The following is a 27,239-nucleotide window of genomic DNA, read 5'->3' as shown; positions in this document are numbered from 1 at the left end:
GTAGTAATCTTTCTTATTTACCATCCCTTTCCTAATAATTCCTAGCATGGCCATGTGCTAATGTTGCCATAAAAAAACAATATATATATATATACAGTGCACTCCATTTAAGGGCACGTCGGATAAGCACATGCTCTGTTTAACTGCATGCCGTACTTCGGTCCCGTTTTTGGCGCCATCAATTGCTATGGGGACAAACTGGTTTAGCGCACCACTGATAAGTGCAAGATTCGCTTATATGCATGGTTTAAGACTGCTCCTCTGCAGGAAAGACTCCGCATAAGCACGCGCACAGAATATGGAAGCCGATTGGCGCATGACAAAGGGGCGGTAAATTTGAAATCTCATTGGTTAACTGCCACAGGCAGAATAAGCGAAAGAATGTTGTTAGAGTGTACACTGGAATCGTTGTCGTTGCGCAACTGTAAGACTTTAACACTGGCTGAACGAACAGAAGTTCTTAAACAATTAGAAAACAAACTGAAAGTCTTGGACTAACTGAATTCAAAGCCACTGTTGGATGGTTGGAAAGATGGAAGGAGAGGAACAACATAAAATTCAAGAAACAGCATGGTGAAAAACAAGACACTGATGACTTCGGTGCTGAAAATTGAGTTGTTTTAGTTCTTCCTACCATCTTGAACGAGTTTGCACCGCGTGACATTTTCAGTGCTGACAAAAATGGACTCTACTGGCGAGCGATTCCTGATGGAACACTTGCATTCAAACAAGCCGAAACTACAGGAAGTAAAACGTCGAAGGACTGACTGATGATCCTCCTTTGCTGCAATATGGATGGGAGTGAGAAGTTGGAACCCCTCGTCATTGGAAAGAGCAAACAGCCCCGTTGCTTCAAGAATGTTAAGCGACTTTCTGTGTCATACGAGGCTAAAGCAAATTCATGGATGACTGGGGAAATTTGGAAGCAGTGGCTAAAGAAGTTAGACACTAGAATGCGGGCACAAAAGCGTCAGATTTTGTTGCTTTGTGATAATTGTGCTGCACGCAGTGATCATGTCAGGCTGTCTAACATCAAGGTGGTCTTCCTGCCACCAAACACTACCTCTCTGATCCAACCGGATTAGGGCATAATAGCCAATTTCAAACAACATTATCGGGCTCTTGTGCTACGTCGTCTGATGAGCATTTTGGATGACCAGACTGGCAAGGATAAAAGTGCTGTTGAACTGGCTCGTAATCTATCACTGTTGTATTCCCTACATATGCAGAAAGAAGCCTGGAATCATGTTACACAGGCAACCATTGTGAACTTCTACAAGCGGGCAAGCTTTGTTAAGGATGTGGAGAGGGACAAAACAGATGCAGCTGTTGCAAATGCGTCAGATGTGAACAGGTTATTGACATCCCAGCCAGTGTTACTGAAGAGGAGTTTCATCACTACGTAGCTGTTGATTACGATCTACAAACAGCTGACGACAGCACTGATGTCGAGATATGCGCCTACACTCAGGCAACAACGCCTGATGATGGAACATATGAAGAAATGAACAGCGAGGCACATGCTGACGAAATTCAACAACCTCCTGTCACTTTTTGCAAGAGCGCTGGAGAGGCTCAACACCGTGCGGGCCTATCTGGAGGCCATTGGATGTTAGTGCTGTGACAGTTTTTACCATCTGACGGACGTAGTCTATGGAACTCAGACACGAGTGTACAGAGGACTATGACTGATTACTTCAAGTAAGCCTAACATCAGTTAACGGAGACTGTATACTGTATGTTTAATAAACAGTACTGTACATATGTTTATCAGATGTCAAGCTTCTTTTTTGGGTCACAACGGTTAACCGCATGTATTTCTTTGGTCCCAGATGGATTGCACTGTATATGTATGTATGTATGTATGTATTTAATATTACCATGTGAGCTCTTGCGGCCACCTGTTTTTTTTTAGGCAGTAAGGGCTCTCATGTTAATCGTGTTCTAACTCATTAGCACATGGTAATGTGGATGCACTGACTGGTTAGCGCAGTAACACCCACTCTCCACCCTCCCTGACATTCCCCCCTACAAAAAAATTAAAAAATGACATTTTTTTAGTGTCCAGATTAGCACAGGTTAATTCAGCAGTTACTGCGGGATGCATGAATGGTAGCGCCTAACACAGTTTAGTAAAAGGACCTCTTAATAATTTAATAAATGCCTTTTTCAGGCAGTCCACTGAAAGGATTGGTTATCCTATGCCTTCCAGAGAATATGTGCAATGCAGTATATTTATTGCATTGCTGTAATCCTCTGGTGTAGCTGTCAAATACAGTCTTTGTAAATGTTTTATTTTCTCTTCTCCCCTCCAATCCACGTTACTTGATTTCCTAGAAAAATGTGTTAGGATTTTGTCACAGAATTCTAAGGGCTTTTTTTTAAATTTGGCCACTAAAGTCACAGTGACATGGTTAAAGTACCATTTGCAGCACCCTGACTGAAAAATAGCTAGACAGGAATGCTTTCTGTAGGATATAAACAGTTTATATCTTTCTGCAGTGAAATAGCTTTCAATTAAAAAGTTTTTAAACAGTTGTTCTCTTTGTAATTGTGGTTTTAGTGAACACTAAGGCCATGCTTGTTTCTTTCTGAGTCCTATCAGAGAAACAGTTCTATGGAAAACACAGGAGGAGCTAGAGAACAGCTAGCGGCACAACACCTAGAAGAAACCTCTAGAATAAACTAAGATGGCTTTGTATGTGCATTGTAGTGTTCAAATTTAGTTCTGTTCTGTCTAAGAAGAAAACAACTTAGTAGTTTAGCGCTATATCCCACAGGGCTGTGTTCAGCTTAGCTGAGTTGTCTGTTGGCAAGTTTAAGGGCTGCTTTAAAATATGAAGTTGTAGATTTTACAGACGTTTGAAACATTTTGTGCAGATTAAGCAAATTCATAAAGCAAAAGCAGTTTTTCAGATAAGCCACATGCACAAGAATACTTTTATTGTAAACATAACTTTTTTTTTTTCACTAAATGAAATTCTTAATGTGTTTTCTTTGTTGTAGATTTTTACCAGGATTCTGAGAAGCTTGAATCTTCCAGTGGGAACCAATCAAGTTGTGGTTCCCAGATTCTTAACCAACGCCTATGACATAGGGCATGCAGTAATATGGGTCACCGCCATGATGGTTTGTAATTTGATGTCTTAGTGTATTGAGAGCGAGTGATGGGAACAAATGAGTAGAGAAAGATAAATATGTATAGTTATTCTGAAAAGTAATAAGAAAAGGATCTGCTTGTGAATTCCTTCTGGCCATTTGTATTATTAATATGGCTTTTGGCATGACCTGACTGTTGTCAGATGCTGTTTCCCTTTATCAAAGCACTTACTGCTTTCTTTTTTTACTACAATAGCAGCCTGCCATCAGGCACACTGACTCTGCTGGTCACCTGTGACCTTTTTTTCTGATTTCAGCAATTCTTCAAATTGTAATTGTTTACGCCTTCGCAAGTGTAGCTTTTTTTTCCGTTTGGATTTCTAGATGATTTTTACTCATTCACCATTGCCTTTGTTGATTCCTCATTAATCTACCTTCTCATATTAAAGCATATTGATTTTTGTCTTCACTATTTTCTATAGCAGAGCTCTTTTCTTTTGCAGTTTCATAGAATCATAGAAAGAATAGAGCTGGAAGGGACCTCAAGAGGTCATCTAGTCCATCTCTCTGCCTTCAGGCAGGATCTACTATATCTGAGCCATCCCAGGCGAGTGTTACTCAGAAAAGAATCAGAAAATACTTCTGTTTTTAATATTGGGGCCCTGTGTGCTAAGCTTTTCCCCCCTATAAAGAAAAAGAAAACTGCTATACATCAAGCCTTTAGTTTGGTACTATAACCACACTATACCACATCTTGATTTTTAATTTGCTAGTAGACATCGGAATACTGATATGCAGTGTTGGAAGTAGTTTTCTTCAGTTTTAATTGTCTTTTCAAAATCCAAGCTCAATGTAAGTTACAGGTATTGTGGTTATTTCCCTGCTCCAGCGGGCTTACAGTTGGATTTAGCTCATGTTTTTTCATTAGTAGTTGAAAGCAAGTTGCTTTCAGGTACTATACCTGTCACCAGATGTTTTACAGTCTGAGACTGTACCTGAGGCAATGGAGGGTTAAGTGATTTGCTCAGTGGCACAAGGTACAGCAATGGGAACTGAATTCTGGCTTCTCTAGTTCTCAACTTCCTTCTCTATTAGGGTACTCCTCTATTGGTTTAAAATTATTAGAAACATTCTTTTCTTTGTTTTTGTTTTAATCTGGAACTTCAAGACCCTCCATATTAAAACTGTAAACATAAATGTCTGATAATAGGAACTTCACTATGACTAAAACTAGATATGGAAGATTTGTGTTATAGGATAGTGATAATGAAGAGAACTGCAAACATCTCTTGCCTATCACTCAGTGTGGGACCAATATTGAAAAGATCAGTCTGGATAACTTTGGGAATTTTCAGGACAGATGCTGGCTTTTTAAAGATCTACCCTTCTCACCCCAAACCCTTGCAGAACATATCTGGTTATATTGAGGTGGAGTTAGAGGTGCGCTGAGGTCATTCTTAGAATTTTGCCAGATAATGCTGAATATCAGTGTTATAATGCTATGCGTCCATCTCTGGCTGTCTTCAAATCTAAGCTAAAAGCTCACCTTTTTGATGCTGCTTTTAACTCCTAACCCTTATTCACTTGTTCAGAACCTTTATTTTATCATCCTCACTTTAATATTCCTTTATCTCTGCTTTGTCCTGTTTTTTGTACTAATTAGATTGTAAGCGCTGTTGAACAGGGACTGTCTCTTCATGTTCAAGTGTACAGTGCTGCGTACCTCTAGTAGCGCTATAGAAATGATAAGTAGTAGTAGTAATTTTAACTGGGTAAATAGGCTGCTGAAATATCTGACTTCAGATAAATTTAGGTCTGACCTGGCTACGTCTGCTGAATATTTAGTTGAAGGTTATCGAGATACCTTTAAGCAGGCATTATCTGCTGTCCATTGGCCCCTGTGTGACATTGATCAAGTATTTATACATTTTTATGGTCCAATTTAGGATCCTATTTACTAAGAATTTTTTTATGGACACAAAATAGCAGAAACCCTTCATTACATTTGCATGTTCTTCGAAGTAGAAGCAGTGTGGTTTTGTGAATGAATTATCCTGTGACTGGCACTGATGGTTAGAGTTTTTATTATTTGAAATCTTTTTTTACCTTCTCAAGTAGCTGAGTTCTTGGGAGGCTTATTGCTGTATTAAATTTGTTCAGAGGAAATAATTGATTGTTTCATATGATATAGGATAACTAAGATACTCATTTTAATTTTGTGGGGAAAGATAGTTTTGTGTGAACTGTATTTTTAAAATGACTACTGCATAATTAAACTAAAACTCTATTTAGACATGTATTTAAACAGCTGTGTTATACCTTATTGTGGAATTTTTTTCTATAGGTTCATGATTAGTAGTAGTATGTAGCATAAACCTTTACATAAATAAATATAAGGCACTTTGTTAATAGTTAAAGATTATTGGAAAAAATTTGGGTAAAATGGGCAAGCTGCTGTATATCTTTTGATTGAAAGAAAAGGTGGTTTGAAAATGGTGGGGAAAAAGTGAAATTTCAGCCTCTCTTTGAAAATGTTGAGGAAAATGGCTAGCCGTACATCGGAGAAGTTATTCATGCAGAATAAGGAAAACTCTGGAACTGAGTAGACACAATTAGAGCATATGGAGTGATAAGCCAAAGTGAGTTTTACATGTGATAGGAATTATTTGTAAGTGGGGACCAGCTTTAGGGTTGTATGACCTGTGTAGTTGCACTGTTTCCCTGGGGGAGGAGAAGACCCCCCCCCTCCGCCTCCCTGTGCCTCATCCCTAGCTTCACAAGCATTTCCTCCTCCCATATAGGGTGGTGACACAATCTGTCTCCAAGCAGATGGTTGATGGATTGTGCAGCATCTCTGTGATTTTTCAGCCAGCTCCTGACCCGGTTCTGCTGGGTGTCAGTTGAGCAGGGGGGCACCTCTTAGAGGACTTGAGCTCCTTTTCATATTTAACCTGCCTGAATGGAGCTGGGCCACACCTGGTGGTGCCAGATCCCTCCCCTTCGCTATTCTGCATTCCTAAGGAGTTTCTTGAGGCTAAAGACTAACATGTCTTTTTAGATGAGATGGATTATTGTTTTGGGCTCTTATGAACTTTTCAGCGCTTTTCTTCCTCTGAAGGTAAGTGCTCCTGCCAGTTTTTTTCTCTTTGGGCTCCCGACGGTTTATCAGAAAGCGGGAACTCTCCATTGTTAGCTTCTGGGCTGTTTACATGGTTTCTAGACCGCTCTTTGGTTGTTTTTTTCTCATATCTCAGCATGTTAGGAGTTTAGTTCTAACTTTCGTTTCTGCACTTCGGCTCGTTTGCTTCACAGAGCGGTGGTGTTTATTCAGTTGAGAAAAAAAAAAGAGCATGGCAGCTCACCACTCTATGGGCCCTTCACCCTTAGCTCATTTCATCAGCTTTGTTGCCCTTCTTGGGATCTTCACCATTAGTGGTATGTTTAGTGCTGAGCTTGCCATTGACAGCTAACCTTAGACTGAGGTTTTCACAATTCCTCAAGGATTCTTCTTGGACTGCATTCCTTATGGTATGCTATTCGAGGTAATACGAGCCAATTTCTGGTCTTTATCATGCAGCCTCCTTCGAGATTGCATACTCTCAGCCAAATTCTGGGCTATAGCTCATCTTCTGTGATGCATGTTCTTGGCAGCCTTGTCCATTCAGTGATCTCCTGGGTTGCAGGCAGTTGGCACTCCTGAGTGGTGAGTGATCGCTACCCTTCTGAGTTACATAGTAGCAACAGCCTTCTGGGTTACCCATTCTTGTGAGGTTTCTGAGTTGCATCCCTTGGGGTTGCAGAGTCCCACCTCTCACCTAAGTGACACATTGTGGCCACCCTTCTGGGATACTCTTGGTTGCAGCATTTTATGCATGTCTTGGTGGTCTGCCGCCTTTGCTGTTTGCACTTGCCTTTTGTTGTGCAGCTATTCTGCTCCTATCTCTGGAGTCCACTCTCAAAGTTTCATTTAGTGGTGCCTTCTGCCATATCTTTTTCTATGATATTCAGCCCTTTTGTCAGGCTTCTGCAGGGCACAATTCTTCTGACCTTTTAAGGTTGTTTTCTGCTCCTCCAGGTCACAGGAGATGACTGATTGGCATTTAGGTTCCATTGTCAGAGACCTGCCTTTGTGGTCCACGCTTTGTTGCAACGGCTTTGTGTTTTACGAAAAAAAAAAGCTCTTTGCAGCAGTCAGGATATCCCATCTGTGGTGGTACCTTTTTGGACACTAGTTTGCTTGAATGCCTATTTAGTATCTCCTCCTGTTTCCACCTGTATTGTCAGAGCGGTTCTCTGTTTTGCCTGCCATGCTAGGGTTCCATGTTTGATTCTTTCTACAGAGAATGCCTCCTGGTGATCCCTTTGACAGCTTTTCTGCTGCCACCTGTAAGGCATCACCTATCTCAGCTGCCTGTTTGACATCAACCACAGCATCCAACGGGAGGAATCCGTTCACAGCAACCACCAAGTGGACTTGGGTACAGCATCTGCTTCGATGGATTCAGTTTCTGAATCCAACGTGGGGCCAGGACCGATCCCTGAGGCACTCCACTACTCACCTTTCCCTCCTCCGAGCGAACTCCATTCACCACCACCCTCTGGCGCCTGTCCGTCAACCAGTTCCTAATCCAGTTCACCACTTTGGGTCCTATCTTCAGCCCATCCAGTTTATTTAAGAGCCTCCTGTGGGGAACCGTGTCAAAAGCCTTGCTGAAATCTAAGTAGATTATGTCTACAGCACGTCCATGGTTCAATTCTCCAGTCACCCAATCAAAGAATTCAATGAGATTCGTTTGGCACGATTTCCCTTTGGTAAAACCATGTTGTCTCGGATCTTGCAACTCATTTTCTTGCAGGAAATTCACTATCCTTTCCTTCAGCATCGCTTCCACTACTTTTCCAATAATCGAAGTGAGGCTTACCGGCCTGTAGTTTCCAGCTTCTTCCCTATCACCACTTTTGTGAAGAGGGACCACCTCCGCCGTTCTCCAATAATTCCACATGTATTCTTGGATCCTAAGTAGTGGACTTGAGGATAGTTATTGGATAACTTTATTTTCTTCATAATTATTTAAGTTTTCATTAATAGTGCAAAACTTTTCTGTACAAGTTTTACTTGATTGTAAGAACTTGAAATTAATTAATATACTTATCATTAAAAAAAAAAAAAAAAAGAAAAAATGTTCTCAAGGGGTTCAGAATATAGGACCTTTGCCTTATACCTCTGAGTCACTGCCTGAAAGTCTGAAAGAATTTCATAAAGAAAGCCCTTGGACTTATTAGATTACTCTGATGCAACACACAGGCTAATTTCTCACACTGAGATTTTGCTGGCTTCCAATGCTCCATCTATAGTGGATCAGTTTTGTTGGAGGGAGAAATCTTGGTAATTGAAGCAGATGATCCCACTATAGTTTGCCTTTTCAGGAGAAAAGATCTTTCTTCTGTTGTTGCTAAATCTTTGGAAATTTAAGAATTCCTGTTACCTCTCCTGAGGAGTCGCTCTCTGTTAGGGCTCCTATTTTAGAGGGCATGAGAAAACCCACACTATCTTTTCCTTTGCATCAGGCTACTCAGTCTGTGATATCTGCTGAGTGGGATTCCCTAGAAGCTAGTTTAAGGGTAGGAAAAGCTACGTTGAAACCATATCCCTGGGTACCTGCAGAAAAAAAAACGTTAGCAACCTAAGGTAGATGCATTAGTAACAGCAGTAACAAAGAAGACTACAATACTAGTAGAAAGAGGGTATTGCATGTAAGGATATACAAGATAGAAAGTTGGACTCTTTACTTAAGCAGTCTTTTGAAGTATCAGCTTTAGCCATGCAGGCAGTGGTATGCAGTGCATATGTCTTTTGGGGCAATGATTCACAAACCCCAGCCAATCAGATTTTCAGGATATCCACAATGAATATGCATGAGAGAGATTTGCACACTAAGGAGGCAGTTTATGCTTACTGATCTAATGAATATTCAGGCCAGGCAAAGCTTGGTGTCTATGAGGTGCCTGTGGTTTAAACCACTGTTTTACACACACGCATATCTTTTATGTATTGGTCGCTAAGAGTGTAGATAAATTTAAGTGTGATTCAAGAAAATTGATTTATTGAATGTCCAAACAGTGTAATTCTAGGTGTGGATAGTGCTGAGGAGAGGCAATAAAGAGGGGCAATTGATATAGATAGCTGATTTGCGGGAAAAGAACATATCTGAATGCAAGATATCCATAAGGAGTTAAAAAGAAGGCCTTTAAATGTAGACATTTATTTTGGACCTACAGTTCCTTTTTAAAAAAACATTTTCCTTCTGGAGGGTATATAACATTGTTTAATAATAGTGCTGTAGATTTGAGGATCATGCTAGTATTAAGTGGTTTTTGTGGGTTGAAATGCTTTCATATAGAACATTTTTCTTCTGTAATGTGGTTCATTTGATTCCTTTTAGGCAAATGTTTGATTAGATACTGTTTTCTTTGGGCAGGGTGGACCAAGTAAAACTGTGCAGAAGCATTTGACTGGGCTGTTCAATAGCATTGCATCTTTCTACCATCCTTCAAATAATGGTCGTTGGTTGGTGAGTAACTTTATGCTTCTTAATCATAGCTGAAGGATTTTGAGGTAGCCTGAAACCAAAGATTAGTTGTGTAATGTACACTGATTAAACAACTGTTCTAATTTTAATAGACATTTTTCATGTTACTTTTTTCAGGATCCCAAGTTTCAGAATACCATGTAATTTCCTCCTCTAAAAATAAATTAGAAAACTTGGGTGTCATATTTAAGAAATTGAAAAGGAACCAGGGGACTTTCTTTAAGAAATCAGCATTCATATTTTTGCTTTTAATCGTTCAGAAAAGGCAATGAAAATGAAACTTTCATCATTAATTTACTTTTGAAAGGCAATCTGCTAGGTTTTAGTAATGATGTATCACAATAGAATAGGATGTTTACTTGAAAGTTTTTGTATACAGCCCAAAGGCTGCACAAAGAAGTGAACAATAAAATCAAATATTAAGAGTGTAAAAATCCAGAATGTTAACAATGTCCCCCTAACTGTTGCAAAGTGTTTGTGGACTACTGATTTAACTTACCCATATTTAATTAATCGAAGAGAACTGTTGTCTATCAATAGGTACCAGACTTTAAGAATCAACATGGAATATTACTTAATTATCTCTAGATAAAGCAACTCGGAATATGCAGGATACCCTGATAGATGAAAAATGAAATATTTCATGTCTGTGAATAAGGAAAATTATTTATTTATAAACAACTTAACTCCCTGTTTACTAAACCACGTTCTAATACCAACACAGCCCATTCACTTTAAATGGGCTGTGTTGGCATTGCCACTAGCATGGCTTAGTAAACAGGCGTAAGTTTAAGCAGAACAAGGTCATTGAAATGTGAATTTATTTAGTTCTCACAGACTGTTAAATAAGATATGTTTGTTTAATCTGGAATTTGCTTCTGATGGCACTCTAAAATAAATGCTGTTGCTTTAGCATATCATCCAGCTCAAATATAATCATGTGGTCTATGGTGCAATAAAAGTTACACCATAGACCTCATGATTATATTTGAGCTGGATGATATTTAAGTAATAATACTCAGCAGAGTAAGTATGTACCAATTTGTTGGTAGCTGTGGTTCAGTCAGCATTTATTGTTCATGTGTGTCAGAAAGTAATTTTAACATTCTAAACTTTGAGCATCCTATAGCTGTTACCATGCTTCATACTACTTTTCTGTGGCTGATCTCTGGACCTTTTATTTTATTTTTTTACATAAGTGCATAAGTAATGCCACACTGGGAGAAGACCAAGGGTCCATCGAGCCGAGCATCCTATCCAGGCCAAGGGCCAATCCAGGCCAAGGGCACCTGGCGAGCCTCCCAAACGTACAAACATTCTATACATGTTATTCCTGGAATTGTGGATTTTTCCCAAGTCCATTTAGTAGTGGTTTATGGACTTGGCCTTTAGGAAACCGTCTAACCCCTTTTAAAACTCTGCTAAGCTAACTGCCTTCACCATGTTCTCCGGCAACGAATTCCAGAGTTTAATTACGCGTTGGGTGAAGAAACATTTTCTCCGATTTGTTTTAAATTTTCTACACTGTAGTTTCATCGCATGCCCCCTAGTCCTAGTATTTTTGGAAAGCGTGAACAGACGCTTCAAATCCACCTGTTCCACTCCACTCATTATTTTATATACCTCTATTCTGTCTCTTTCATTAACTTTTTCCATCCTTTTCTTGCTTAGACTCTCTCATGTATTTCAGCTTGGATGATTTCTTGCTGTTTAAAATCAAGAGACAGATCCTTTTGTCACCTGACTTTTTAATTTCTTTGGTGTTCCAGCCATTCACCACTTCCCCCTTTTCCTGAGGTCTTGGATAATTTTGCTTTCTTCTATATATTACTTATAGTTTGTTGAAAATCTTGTCTACTTCACCTTCATAATTCCTTGAATATTTGGTATGTAGTTTTTCATGCTTTACCTCTCTTTTGTTTGGTCATTTTCCATATAAAGTAGAGGGAAATCCTAGCTGTATCCTAATATGAAAGAAACATTTTAGAATGCCGTATTTACCAGTTTGCTGGGAAACTTTGTGACTTAAAGCTTTAGAATCTCAATTAGGACTATCCCCTCCTATCACCCATCTGATGCAGTTTCCTGTTTCCTTTGGGGCACAATAGGTCAAAGGGTGCTTCTGAAACAGGTAGTGCACAGACAAGGTTGCGCTGCTACTGCTCTCAAAGCAGCTTGGAAGGGGGAGGGAAGTGCAGGGTGGGGCAACTAATTTTACTTTGAATCTCATTTTTTATCCCCTACAAAGCATCCTACCCTTTACCCCTCCATCCTTCCCTGAATACTTAATTATAAGGCTACAGTGGTCAGAACATAGAAACCAGTTCTCCCTCTCAGCACCCCTTGTGGCCTTGGTTCTTATAGCCACTTCAGCGGAAAACTCAAACTTTACCCTTTGTTAGTGGTAAACCTCTCCCCACCTGGGGGTGATTAATTTTATTAAGTATGATTAATTAACCGAGATTAATATGCAGCTATGTTTAAAACCCAACGTGGCCATGTCTTGGCCTCATGCTTGCCTCAGAGGTAAAATTAATTTTATAAAAACAAGAAACAAAGAAAATGCAATTGGTCTCTATTCTCTAAATGCTTCTTCATTTCATTACAGCACCAAAATACAGAACTAAGGGGTGTGGTTATTAATGTGGGCTACTGTTAATGATGTGTTGTTTTACCACTGATATGTGCTCATTCAGCACATCTAATTTTAATTAATGAAACCTAGTTGTTAATAACTGAGGATAATGGTAAAATAACACATCTTAATGGTAGCGCATGTTGATAACTGCCTCCCCCCCCCCTTAATGAAAGACTGCAACTATTCTCTCACTGTACATTCATACAGAAATAATTGTGCAAGGATTAAAGCAAGACTATCTATACATGCATCCAAAAGGGCGTAAAGCCCAATATCTTCAATGTAGCATCAATGCCCGATAGTTGATAAAAAGCTCACAAGAACACTTTATTGAGAGAAAATTTAAAAATAAGATTGTAATAATACCAGTTGGCCAGAACTCAACCGAATCAGAACATTTTCCACAACACTACGGTCATCTTAAATAGTATCTTTCCTGTGGTAAAACAAGAAGATTGACTGTCATCATGGAAACTCACACAGTAACAAACTTAAAAAAAAATTTTATGGGACAATATTGGTAACATTATAGAAATTGCTGATGTAGAATTCAAAAAAACTTAAACCTAGAAACTTAGGGGGTAATTTTTAAAATTGGCTCCTCCTTTTTGGTGCCCTGATGCAGCATTGGGAGTACCAATTCTATAACAGCATCAGGGTGCCCTGATTCCATTATAGAATACTTGCACAACCCTTCATTGGCGTGCCAAAAAAAAGGTGCGGCCACTTATGCCAAGCCAATGGCAGTTGCAAGTGGGTGTGCACCTAGATGCATCAGTCAACGTGTATAACTTAAAACATTCTGTAAGCTGCTCATGTTGCTGCCCAATTGCTGCCCATTCCTCTCCCACATGTACAACCCCTTCACGGTTGCACAATGTGCTAATTATATTACAAGCTTAATAGTGCTTTGAGCAGAAACACATATAAGTGATAAGTGTACCAGATGTGTTTAATTGCAGGTGTGCCTTACACAGAGTTGCCCTTTTTGTATAATAAATTAATAAAATAAGTTTATAATGTTTTGTCTTTAAAGACTGTTGTGTTAAATTTACAAATGCACAGGTTAAAAAGGTCACAAAAACTTAGGGCCCTGTTTACTAAGGCACACGCTAAAAAGTTTGCAAGCCTACAGCATGGCTTAGTAAATAGGGCCCTTAAAAAGTATTGTATAGATATCCAAAGGAACAAAATGTATAACCGTTATTCTTAAAAAAAAAAAAGAGGGAGGGGGAATGTGTATTGCACACAAAGATAATAGACAATTGTCATGGAAACATATATTATCCAGTCAATAAAATAGGAGTCCATTGATTAAAAGTGGTGTGAACAAAATTTCTTTGAAAATTACAAACAGTGCAGGTATTATATTAGATTGTAAGCTCTTTGAGCAGGGACTGTCTTTCTTCTATGTTTGTGCAGCGCTGCGTACGCCTTGTAGCGCTATAGAAATGCTAAATAGTAGTAGTTTAAATTCTAAATCAGTGATTATCATTACCAATATTATCTCATAAATTTATATATGTGTGTGTATATATATATATATATATATATATATATATATATTTTTTTTTTTTTTTAAATTATTTTGCCATTTTGTGAGTTGCTATGGTGACTGTCAATTTTCCTGCATTATGGCCACAGCTTGGCCACAAATGGTATCATTACAGTCTAATTTTAAATATTTTAGGTTCTCATTTATAGATCCAACCCTACTTTCCCCCTTAACATATGTTTTTGTGCAGTGGTGTGGCTAGGACTGATTGGGTTCTGGGTGGAAAAATTAAGATATGCCTCCCCTATAATACCATCTGTCCCAGAAACTCGTTCAGATTCTAGAAAATAAAATAAATAAATAAATCCTGCAAAAAAACAAACACATTCCAGACCTATATAGAAACCTGTCGTAGCTTACATTTCAGTTTCTATTGGTATTACTATCAGAGATGTACATTTCTCAAAGCTGACATATAACAATTAATAAATTCTCAAAAAGTACATTTTTCTACCCTTGTTGTTGATGCATTGGTCTCGGGGTCTGTTTTTTCTGATTTTCTGTTTTTTTTTTCTTAACTCTCTTTCCAGGGTCTCTGTCCTTTTGACATTTCTTTGCTATATCCACTATCCATCTTTCCAGCATCACCCCACTGTGTCCCTGTCTACATACTTCTTCCATGTTCAGCATCTCTTCTCTGTGTCCTTGTTCCTTTCCTTCCCTGTGTCCAGCTTCTCTCCTCTGTTTTCCTTTCCTCCTGAATACAGCAAAAAAGCACCAAGAGCCTTCAGAAACAGGACACAGTTCCTTTATTTTTCAAAATCAGTATTCCAGTATAGACCCGACACGGGCCATGTTTTGGCGCACAGCGCCTGCATCAGGGGTCACGTATGATCTATTATAAAGTGAATATTGTGACCAAACTTCTTCTTTATGGGATAGAAAGGATTCAATATGCTCAATGAACAAAGTCACTCCACGTATTAGGAACAGGGAATCAGTGATGAACATTGAGGTGTCAGGATAACAGTCTTTAAAAGGACGAAATCCAAAAATAGTGGGGGTCAGCATGAGACGCAGGAACAAAGTGCTAAAAATCCCCTGATGTAGGCTTTACACCAAAACACAGTGCTGTGTCAGGTCTTGAAGAATAAAGGCTTTGTTTATTACAATCCTCGTCCTTCTGTACTTTTGTGGGAGAGCCATGCTTATTACACTACTCCTTTTACTAGTAACAAAAATGACAAACGTGTGATGTAGTAGAAATAGGACACATATCTATGTGCTGTAAATACTGATCTTCACTACCAAATAACTTTGTAGTGTATATTAATATAGTCGTCTCTGTTAAATGCAGATGTGATATATTTTATATTTTCAAACATTAGATGCGATTTATTTTTTAAGTCAGGTACTTTTTAAGTTAAAGTAATTGGTTATCATTAAAGTCTAACATAGTAAATGACAGCAGATAAAGATCTGTACGGTCCATCCAGTCTGCCCAACAAAATAAACTCATTTTACATGGTATGTGATACTTTATATGTATACCCGAGTTTGATTTGTCCTTGCCTTTCTCAGGTCACAGACTGTAGAAGTCTGCCCAGTTCTGTTCTTGTACTAAGTTCTGAAGCTAACATTGAAGCCCCTTAAATTTACACTTCAGCCCATCCCTTATCTATTCAGTCATGATCAGGGCGTAGACCGTAGAAGTCAGCCCAGCTCCTGTTTTGTTTTCAGTCACCGGTGTCACCACCCAATCTCCGCTAAGATTCCACGGAACCATTCCTTCTAAACAGGATTCATTTGTGTTTATCCCACACATGTTTGAATTCTATTACCGTTTTCATCTCTACCACCTCCCACGGGAGGGCATTCCACATATCCACCACCCTCTTCATGAAAAAGTACTTCCTCACATTAGTCCTGAGTCTACCCCCCTTCAACCTCAATTCATGTCCTCTAGTTCTACCGCCTTCCCATCTCCGGAAAAGGTTCGTTTGCGGATTAATACCTTTCAAATATTTGAACGTCTGTATCATATCACCCCTGTTTCTCCTTTCCTCCAAGGTATACATGTTCAGGTCAGCAAGTCTCTCCTCGTACGGTTTGCAACACAAATCCCATACCATTTTCGTAGCTTTTCTTTGCACCGCTTCCAGTCTTTTTACATCCTTAGCAAGATACGGCCTCCAAAACTGAACGCAGAACTCCAAGTGGGGTCTCACCAACGACTTGTAGAGGGGCATCAACACCTCCTTTCTTCTGCTGGTTATGCCCCTCTCTACGCAGCCTAGCATCCTTCTGGCCACAGCCGTCGCCTTGTCGCATTGTTTCTTCACCTTCAGATCCTCCGACACCAACACCCCAAGGTCTCCTGAGTTGAGCTTACTAATCTCTCTTTCCTATCCGGTATCTCTCTTTTGGGTTTCCGCACCCCAAGTGCATCACTCTACACTTTTGGGCATTAAATTTTAACTGATAGACTATTACAGAAACCACAAAAAAATAATAAAAAATGAAAAAATAATAAATGTGTAAAATATGTTTATATAAAATATTGGTTTGTGCTCTTTTTTTTTGGTGTATTTTTTGGTGAACCTGGCGGTTCAAAATGTGTATAAACACCACACGTACATCATTGCACATCCTACCTCCATCCTAATCAAAATGCTAAGCAGAAAAGCAATATTCCTTATCCAAAAACCTGGTTCTCATACTCTATTAATGGAAAATAAAAGGTCTAAAATGCATATCAGCTACTTAGCTTAGGTGGAGTTTGTGCAAGTCCAATCGTGTTCTTGCTGTCTGTTCTTGATCACTGCAATACTTTTTGAATATCAGTCTGTGCAAAGCTTTAGTGAAAAATCAAGAGCTCTTGGATATTGATTTTTCACTAAAGCTTTGCACAGACTGATATTCAAAAAGTATTGAAAGTTTAATTAGGCTAAAGCCAACTTAGGTTTCACCAAGGGAAGTCTTAGCTGAACAATCTGCTACTATTTGTTTCAAAGGTGTGAATAATCATGTGGATAAAGGTGAACCAGTTGATATACTATATCTGGATTTCCAGAAAGAGTTTGGCAAACAGAGTAGGGCTAAATGATCAATTCTATCTGTGAAGAAAGGTGAACAGTAGAGCACTGGGCTGGTGCTTTTTAATATATTTAATAATTTGGAAATGGGAACGAACAGTGAGCGAGGTCATCATATTTGCAGATGACACAAAATTATTCAAATTGGACATCCAAATGGTAGATGAAATTTTATATTATTGAGTCAGTGAGTCGCAAGACGGAGAAAAACCTAATCTACATTTATAAGATGCTAGGTTAGTCCAGAGCTCCATCTTCCCCTGCTTACCTTAACAACCTCCTTATCCCTTACACCCCTTCTGCTGTCTCTTCTCTGCAGGCAATAACCACCTTGCTCTCCTCTCACCTGCACGTATTTGTCTTTCTTTCACCTGCGAATTTTCTTCTAGCCATCTAGGTCCTCAGTTATGGAACATCCTTCTTCTACACATCAGGAACCAGACCACCATTGCAACCTTCAGACAAGCCCTGAAGACACACCTTTTCTCTTCTGTCTGTATTCCCCACATCTGCCTAGTCCCTTTCCTACATTCTGCTTTACTTTTCTTACCTCTTGATGAGCCCCTAGGTATCCACCTACACTGTGAGCTCTGCGCGCAACTAGGGTCTCGCATCACCTCTGCAATATTGTTTAAACTTTTTTTTGATTAACTGCTTTATGCCTTTGTGTAGGACGAGCGGTATACCAAGTGCCTGGAATAAATAAATAAAATACTTAGATAAAGGTTCTAGGTGTCATGGCCAATACATTGAAATCCTTTGCTCATGGAAAAAAAAACTTCAAATATGATGCTAGGAATATGATAATGCCTCTATATCGCTCCATGGTGCGATGCATGTTGATTATTGTATACAGGTCTGGTTGCTGCATCTCAAAAAAGAAATAGTGGAATTAGGAAAAATACAGAGAAGGGCAGCCAAAATGATAAAGGTGATGGAGCAACTCCCCCATGAGGAAAGGCAAAGAAGGAAGAATTTTTTTTACGTTGGAAAAGAGACAACTGAGGAAAGATAACCATATGACAGAACTTTCTACAATCACAACTGGAGTAGAATGGGAGAACACAGATCAGCTGTTTTTCTTTCAAGAAGTACGAAGACTAGGACAGTGCTGCTCAACCTTCTCCTGTAGGTACACCTAGTCAGTCGGGTTTTTGTATTACAGAAGTGAATATGTATGAGATTTGCATGCAGTAGGTCTGCAGTATATGCAGATTTATCTCAAGTATATTCATTGTGGTAATCCTGAAAGCCTGACAGTTTGTGTACCTCCAGGAAAGAGTTGGGAAGCACTGGACTAAGGGATATATTTTGAATTTACTAAGTAGTACATTTAAAAAGAAATCACAGGAAATATCTTTTCACGCAACACATAATTAAGCTCTGGGAATTTTTCTGAAGTATATGATTAAAAAAAAAAGCAGCAGTTGGCGTTGCTAGGTTTAAAAAGGTTTGAACAAATTCTTGGAAGAACAGTTCATAGTCCATTAAGGCAGACTTATTTATTTAACTTGATTACATGCCTAAATAAAATACACTCAAGGTGTTGTACCAATAGTGCCTATTCCTGAGGAGATCATGGAATCTGTCCCTTTTTTGAGATCCTGCCAAGTACTTGTTACCTTCATTGGCCACTGTTGGAAATAGGATACTAGGCCTGATGGACCTTTGATCTGGCTCAGCATGGCAATTCTTGTCATCCTATGCACCTGAATATTGGAAGGCAACCAATGAAATGCCAATTTTTAAAAAGGCTCCAGTTTTGTAACTGCAAGCAAAAGAGAATAGAATGATAGGGATTATTTGAAAAAGACAGGAGTATAAAGCTGAGAATATCATTACGCTTCCGTATGTTTGTGGTGCATCTGCATCATGAGTATTGTATGCAGTTCTGGTCGTCTCCATATCAAAAAAGTTCAGAGAAGTGTGACAAAAATAATAAAAGGGATTGGACATCTCTCTTGTGATGGAAGGCTAATTGGGTTAGGGTTCTACAGCTCTGAAAAGAAATGATTAAGATACTGCATGATAGAAACTTGTAAAATCATAAACAGAGTGGAACTGTTAAATAGGGAATGGTTGAATACATGGAGAAAGTATTTTTTTTTTCTTAGCGCTAATCTGTTGATGGAAGATGTGGTGAAGGTGACTAATCCATCAGGGGTCAAAAGACATTTGGGCATGTTTCTGGAAAAAAATGTCTCTAAAAATGTATTAGCAAGATATATTGGGGAAAGCCATCACATATCTTTTGAGTTAAAGTTCATAAATGGTTCTGTAAAAAAAATATTTTGACATGGGCAATGTTAAGAACAATTTCCTAATTGATGTGGAGCTCTTACGGGTGATGTGTGCAACTCTTTTTGTTATCTCCCAGTGGTAATGTGCTTTGGACATACTTACAATGGTTTAACAGTATGTAAATTCCAGGAAGCCCTTGACACACTGCACTGATTCACTCTCATGAACTAACACTACTCCAAGAAGAGTGCTGGAGAGACTTTGTTGTGAACATTGTGCTCCTGCTTGATGTGATTTAGAAGATTTTTATGATTTATAAGGACTATAATTTGAACCTTTAAGGACAATATCTAAGACACAAGTGGAAGATTTGAAATTGAGGAAACAACAATTGGGGAGCATGTACACAGTTTGTGGATATATAGAAATGTGCCCACACAAGGTTTATGTGAATGGGTGGTGAAGTGAAGGGTGTGACTGGGCAAGTTCCGGAACTTACATAGTATAAGTGGTTTTATGTGATATATGTATTGTAATAAAAGAAATTAAATATTTTAAAGGAAGAACGTTTTTTGTGATATAGTTTTGGGATCTGTTCTTCTAGTTTAAATATTTATCCCCAGTAATATATATACCGTTAAGGAATGAGACCCATAATCTGGCTGCTGTGCCATTCTACTACTACTACTACTTAACATTTCTAAAGCGCTACTAGGGTTACGCAGTGCTGTACAATTTAACATGGAAAGACAGTCCCTGCTCGAAGAGCTTACAATCTAAAAGACAAATGTACAGTTAATCTGATAGGTCAGACAGATAGGGGCAACCTATACAGTATGTTCGAAAGGTTAGGTTCCGAATGCAGCATTGAAGAGGTGAGCTTTAAGCAAGGATTTGAAGATGGGTAGGGAGGGGGCTTAGCGTAGGGATTCAGGAAGATTGTTCCAGGCATAGGGTGAGGCAAGGCAAAATGAGCGGAGCCTGGAGTTGGCAATGGTGGAGAAGGGTACTGAGAGGAGGGATTTGTCATGTGAGCGGAGGTTACGGGCAGGAACGTAGGGGGAGATGAGAGTAGAGAGGTAGTGAGGAGCAGCAGAGTGAGTGCATTTGTAAGTAAGGAGGAAAAGCTTGAATTGGATGCGGTATCTGATCGGAAGCCAGTGAAGCGACCATTCGTTAGTCCTCTCTCCTGCCTGGCAGGTTGAATAAAAAGTTAGGTCTTGCTAGTGCCCACAAACTGAGATTACATTGGAAAAGGTTGTCAAAAAGTTCAAAGTCTGCCAAGCACAGGGGCAGGAAGCAGTAAGTAGCCAATACATAGCAGGTGGACCAGTTGAATTTAGTGATAGCTTGACAGTGGCATAGCAGCATGTGATTAAGGTGGGTTATATACAGGTAGGCCTTGCACTGTAAGTGGTAATACATAACTTTTATAAGTTCTGTCATTATCCAGGAAAACAGTATTTTAAGTTGTTTATATGTTCATTTTTTTATTTATAAAGTCAAATTAGTTCAAAGTTGCACATTTTCTGTTTTAAGACCTTTGTAAAGTCAGTGCAGCTTTTTGGGAGAAATAGCAAGTGGTTATATATAGTTTATATTTTAATTCATGTACTATTCATACATTCACAAGTGAAAAACACTCATGGTCAAAGCAGTCTGACAAACTGGTGTACAAATGTCTTATTTTTAAAGTGGAATAGCACATTCTGTGGAACTATATGTTGCTCTTGGTGTGTGACCTTCCATTGGTCAGATCTTATAACTTACAGAAGTGAAGCTAGATCTTCACTCTGCAGGTTAAAAAAAAAAAAAAACCAAACATTTAAATATGATATGAAACTATTCACTGTTAATACAGGTTAAGAGTTCAAGGTATAACATTCTTTTTCAGGTTTAATTGTGTTTGTTGTAAGGATTCTCTTGCTGTAACTTGGATTATTAAGTGTAAAGCATTTCTACTGGCTTTCCTTACTTTTCATAGTGTTTTGAAATGATTGTACGTAACAGTCCTAAACTCAGTATATGCCTGTTATCAGCATTAGATTATTTGGAATCTAGTGAAAAATTTTTTCAATACTTCACTTCCAAAATACAAAAAGATTTTGCTGTAACTCATTAAGTTTATTTTTCCTAATCAGCAGTAATTACTTGTATTAACCCCTTCCCCTTTTCTACTACTATTCCAACAGACAAAACTGATGAAACTGCTACAGAGGTTACCATGTAGTTTTGTTAGGAGACTGCATCGAGAACGTTACAAGAAGAAAAGTTGGCTGACCCCAGTTCCTGATAGTCATAAACTTACTGATCAGGATATTACAGACTTTGTAAAAAGCATTATTCAGCCTATTCTTTTGGCCATGTTCAGCAAAACTGGTAGTCTGGAGGCTGCCCAAGCCCTGCAGAATCTTGCACTGATGCGTCCTGAGATGGTAATTCCACCAGTACTTGAAAAGTAAGTTACAATGCGAAAAAGTAGTTACAGTCTGAAATGAACTATACAAAGTAACTTTTCCCCAGTGTGTTATGTTTTAATGGGTTCTCAACTACCGTAGTACATAAGTAAATAGAGGTTTTCCCAAAGAACAGAGTTTAAGTGTATCTTATATCACTTTTTATTAGAACAGTTCACAGTGCCACCATTTAAGCCAAATTATAGCGACACATTATCCTTCCTGAAGTAGTTTATGTAATTAACTTAATTGTTTTAACTAAAATGCCCAAAGTGATGTACAAATATAAATCACACAATCAGAATATAATCGTAACAGTTCATAAAATGGTCCTTATTAACTCACATGGCAACAGCACCATTCACGAACAAAAAAAAAATCCAAATATATGTGCAGTGGCTAAGCAATTGGCCGTAACAGGTTTGTAGGTTGTCAGCATCCCTAGCACTCTCAACTTAAAGTTCCTGTCTTGACAGTTCTTCTGTCCGTTTACTTCCTTGTGTCCTCCAAGCCCTTTCATCCTGAACTTGAAGTCTGTCTTGGGTCCATGCCCTACCCTTCATGCCTTTTCAGTGGTAATTCAAGGCGAGTTACATTCAGGTGTGTAATAGGTATTTCTCTGTCCCCTGAAGACGTATTTTCTGTTTGTACCTGAGGCATTGAATGGTTGTGACTTGCCCAGGATCACAAGGTGCATTGGTGGGATTTGAACCTTGGTTTCCCAGGTTCTCAGCCCTTTATGCTGTATTAGGCAACTCTTCCATTCCATCCATGAGATGTTTGACAAAGTCCATGTGAGACACCGAGTGAGCGAGGGCTGGGAGTGGACCGGAGAAATAACACAGCCGGACAAAAGAGATGTACACAGAATAAGTATTTATTTACAGAACTCCTGGGCCTGTTCCTTCACAGGGCCCGAGACATACTGTGGGTAAACTTTTGCGGTTTAAGAAACACAGTTATTTAGCAGGCCTCTAGCGGCAGGCCTGACACAAGTTGTGACTGCCGGGGTTGTCACATCCCAAACACAGCCTATAGTTCTTATTTTCCTTTAGAGGTCCGGGTTAGCTCCAGCCAGACCTCAGCAAAGCTTGCGAGTCTTAACCAAAAGCACAAGATTGGCTTACCTCAGCCAAGTCACAACAGCTAGACTTATTCAGTCAGGGCATAGACTGAGGCTTCTGTTCTTCCTTCCCTGGGCCTCCTTAACCTCAGCCTAGCTCTGTCTTCTATACTCCCAGGTATGGGCTCTACCCTTCTCAGCTCACCTCCTCCTGAGGTGGGGGGGGGGGGGGGGGGTTGTGCTCTTAAGGTGGCCCAGGCTATTGGAGGGACTTTTCTTAAGGGAGAGGGCAGTGTTCTGTAGACCCCCTCACAGTCCCTCATAAGAGACACCGTAGGAAACTTTGGAGCCACAGGATAGGAGGTAGTGCCCTTTTGTGGACTGCCTATAATTAAGACACAGAATATGACTAAATAATTAGTTATCTACATGAACTATACTGGAACCTGTGCTGTTAAACATGTCCATAAACAATCTGGAGATAGGAATGATTAGTGAGATTATCAAATTTTCTGATGACACTAAATTGAAAGTTGTTAAAACGTCTTCAAACCTAAAGAAAATAAAAAAAATAAAGAACTGAATGCTAGCTGAGGGCTGTCTTGAATCCCTTTCATTAAACATGTTCTTTACCTTCCCTTCTTTTTGGAGTCCTGCCTCCAGGACCCAGCAGTATACACCTAGGGCCCCTGCTAGCACATTTAATCCTACGAGTTGCATTTACAAAACCGTCTTGAGTCTAATTTATTAAAGTTTTTCAACTGTAATTTGCATATGAGAATATTTTGAAGTAAATGGATATAGTGCAGTTGATGTTAAGTCTTATAATGGTGTCAAAAAGTGGTGAGTTTTAATATTGAAAACAGAAAGAAGGGGTTCCTCCCAACATCCACAAACAGTCAAGCTGACTATATTTGCACTGCTACGACCCCTGATGAAGGCTTTGAGACGAAGCATGGCCCATGTTGGGTTTTAAACATAGTAAACATACTAGATGATGGCAGAAAAAGACCTGCACGGTCCATCCAGTCTGCCCAAGAAGATAAATTCATATATGTGCTATTTTTTTTATTTGTACTGTCCTCTTCAGTGCACAGACCATATAAGTCTGGCCAGCTCTATCCCCGCCTCCCAACCACCAACCCCGCCTCCCAACCACCAGCTCTGGCACAGACCCTATAAGTCTGCCCAGCACTATCCCTGCCTCCCACCACCGGCTCTGGCACAGACCGTATAAGTCTGCCCAGCACTATCCCCACCGCCAACCACCAGCTCCGGCACAGACCGTAGAAGTCTGCCCAGCACTAGCCCCACCTCCCAACCACCAGCTCTACCACCCATTCTAGGCTAAGCTCCTGAGGATCCATTCCTTTTGCACAGGATTCCTTAATGTTTATCTCACGCATGTTTGAATTCCGTTACCGTTTTCATCTCCACCACCTCCCGCGGGAGGGCATTCCAAGCATCCACCACCCTCTCCGTGAAAAAATACTTCCTGACATTCTTCTTGAATCTGCCCCCTTCAATCTCATTTCATGCCCTCTCCGCCTTCCCATCTCCGGAAAAGGTTTGTTTGCGGATTAATACTTTTCAAATATTTGAACGTCTGTATCATATCACCCCTGTTTCTTCTTTCCTCCAGGGTATACATGTTCAGGTCCGCAAGTCTCTCCTCATATGTTTTGTAACGCAAATCCCATACCATCCTTGTAGCTTTTCTTTGCACCGCTTCAATTCTTTTTACAACCTTAGCAAGATACGGCCTCCAAAACTGAACACAATACTCCAGGTGGGGCCTCACCAACGACTTGTAGAGGGGCATCAACACCTCTTTTCTTCTGCTGGTCACACCTCTCTCTATACAGCCTAGTAGCCTTCTAGCTACGGCCACCGCCTTGTCACACTGTTTCATCGCCTTCAGATCCTCAGATACTATCACCCCAAGATCCCTCTCCCCATCCGTACCTAGCAGACTCTCACCGCCTAACACATACGCCTCTCTTGGATTTCTACTCCCTAAGTGCATCACTTTACATTTCTTCGCATTGAATTTTAATTGCCAAACCTTAGACCATTCTTCTAGCTTTTTCAGATCCTTTTTCATGTTTTCCACTCCCTCCAGGGTGTCCACTGTGTTACAAATCTTAGTATCATCCGCAAATAGGCAAACTTTACCTTCTAACCCTTCGGCAATGTCACTCACAAGTATATTGAACAGAATCAGCCCCAGGACCGATCCCTGAGGCACTCCACTACTCACCTTTCCCTCCTCCGAGCGAACTCCATTCACCACCACCCTCTGGCGCCTGTCTGTCAACCAGTTCCTAATCCAGTTCACCACTTTGGGTCCTATCTTCAGCCCATCCAGTTTATTTAAGAGCCTCCTGTGGGGAACCGTGTCAAAAGCCTTGCTGAAATCTAAGTAGATTATGTCTATAGCACGTCCATGGTTCAATTCTCCGCTCACCCAATCAAAGAATTCAATGAGATTCGTTTGGCTCGATTTCCCTTTGGTAAAACCATGTTTTTGTATTGGTATTTTTTTGGCTAATAAACTCTTGGACGCTCTTACTCCTTGTTTGCCTTGGTCATTTGGAATTCTCCTCACCTTCACTCTCGGTGTTGTGAGTTGTAATATTGTACAAGACTGGTAAAAAATAAAATAAAAAAGTGTTAAATATTAATTACTGGGAGAGAGGAAGCAGGACAAGTGGAGGGATATTAGGTGCATCCAAATCTGAGTTAGGAGCAGAGTATATATAGGGGATAAAACTGAAGATGTGCAAAAACAAGTGTTATGGAGAGCACCTAAGAACTATAAATGTGAAATAGATGTGAAACAAGGTGGGTAGCCCTTGTAATTTAAATAAAAGTGCAGATGTGCAATCAAAGTGGTAATGTTTGGAAAATAAGGGAAGTTGATGATTAGTTTGAGTTGGTGCAATAAAACAGCAATGAGATAACCTAAGATGTGGATGAGCATGAGTCATTGGTTAAGTAGGTTGAGAGAAAACAGTAGATGTGGGAAAGAGGTAAAAAGACAATGGCAGCAAGAAACAGAGAAAAATGAAGGCAGATAAAGTCTATATGGCTGCCATTTACTCTCCCTATTACTCCTTTAGAGATCCTTTGCACTTGTCCCAAGCTCTCTTGAATTCAGATACTGTTTTTATCTCCGCCCCTTCCACTGGGAGGCAATACCATGAATGCACCACCCTTTCTGTGAAGAAGTATTTCCTCAGGTTTCTTATGAGTCTGTCACTTTCAGCTTCATCCTATGCACTATGTCCCCTCGTTCCAGAGCTTTCTTTCAATTGAAAAAGACTCTCCTCCTATGCATTTATGCCACATAGGTATCTAAATGTTTCTATCATATCTTTCCTCTCACATCTTTCTTCCAAAGTATACATATTGAGATCTTGAAGTCTGTCCCCATACGCTTTATGACAAAGATCATAGATAATTTTAGTAGCCACCCTCTGGACCAACGCCATCTTGTTTATATCTTTTTGAAGGTAAGGGTGTAATAAGCTATCTGCTGGCTACATTCAGGGTCAGAACTTTAGATAAAATGTGAAAGTCATAACAAAATTTAAGAAGAAATCCTATAATGTGTCTTTTTAGGCTTATATTTTTATTGTTTCAATATTTCTTAGAACATATCCAGCACAAGAAACACTAACAGAACCTCACCAGCTTACTGCCACTTTAAGTTGTGTAATTGGAGTAGCCCGTAGCCTGGTATCAGGTGGCAAATGGTTTCCTGAAGGTCCAACGCACATGCTACCTCTGTTAATGAGAGCTTTGCCTGGTGTGGATCCAAATGATTTTAGCAAATGCATGGTGAGTACTTCAGTGTCTGCTGTTAGCTAACTAACAGAAGTCTAGAAAGTTCTATTTTTAGCTTAATTTGAAAATTGGTGTACACTATATTTTAGGGCATGAAAAAATGTTTGTAATTGGTGTTAAATGTTTTGAAAAGTTACATTGGTTATTGGGTCTCAGCTTACACCTAATAGTCTTCCTTCATATGAGGCATTCTATGTTAATGCTATAAATTTTGCCTAGTAAAGTAAACATTGTGTAAGCTCTTTGCCTTTATTTTCATCTCTGTTCTTTGAAGAATATGAAATTGCTTCTTTGTAATTAGGGTCCTTTCAGTAACAGACATGTGCCACGGTCATGCTGAGTCCAAGTAACTTCAATTCTTGAAGCTTTTAAATTAGCTGAGCAGCCAGACAGTCACAGGAAGAACCTACTCAAACCCTTAGCTTTCTTATGTTTTCACCGCACTAAAGAAAATAAAGAATAAGTCAGAGAAATGCATGCATAACTCTGCAAGAGGAAATAGGTGGATCTACTGAGCTGATGCAGTTAAAGAACCCTAAAGACAAGTAAGCAATTTCACTTTGTCTAATATAATTACTCAATCGGTTCACACACATATTGTGTATTGTCAAAGCTATATACTAGAGTTCAGTATGTATGGACATAATGTGAATTAGAAGGGACGATGAGGGGTGGGGAGCAGATAACGTTAGGGGCCCGATGCACAAAGCTTA

At 39.5% G+C, this 27,239-nt stretch overlaps 1 protein-coding gene across 2 annotated transcripts in view; it reads left to right on the top strand.

The window, feature by feature from the left end:
- Positions 1-27,239, top strand: part of PSME4 (proteasome activator subunit 4) — a 363,943-nt gene that overhangs the window by 119,647 nt on the left and 217,057 nt on the right. For both annotated transcript variants that reach the window (XM_030195844.1, XM_030195843.1), the window contains 4 exons: positions 3,007-3,129; positions 9,579-9,671; positions 21,351-21,616; positions 26,334-26,520. In XM_030195844.1, coding sequence (XP_030051704.1) covers positions 3,007-3,129; positions 9,579-9,671; positions 21,351-21,616; positions 26,334-26,520 — 669 coding nt within the window. The remainder of the gene's footprint in view (positions 1-3,006; positions 3,130-9,578; positions 9,672-21,350; positions 21,617-26,333; positions 26,521-27,239) is intronic.

This window comes from Microcaecilia unicolor, chromosome 3, assembly GCF_901765095.1.
Source record: "Microcaecilia unicolor chromosome 3, aMicUni1.1, whole genome shotgun sequence".
Classification (NCBI taxonomy): domain Eukaryota; kingdom Metazoa; phylum Chordata; class Amphibia; order Gymnophiona; family Siphonopidae; genus Microcaecilia; species Microcaecilia unicolor.
Note: the sequence above shows the minus strand (reverse complement) of the source record. Positions and strands in the feature narration are given on the sequence as shown.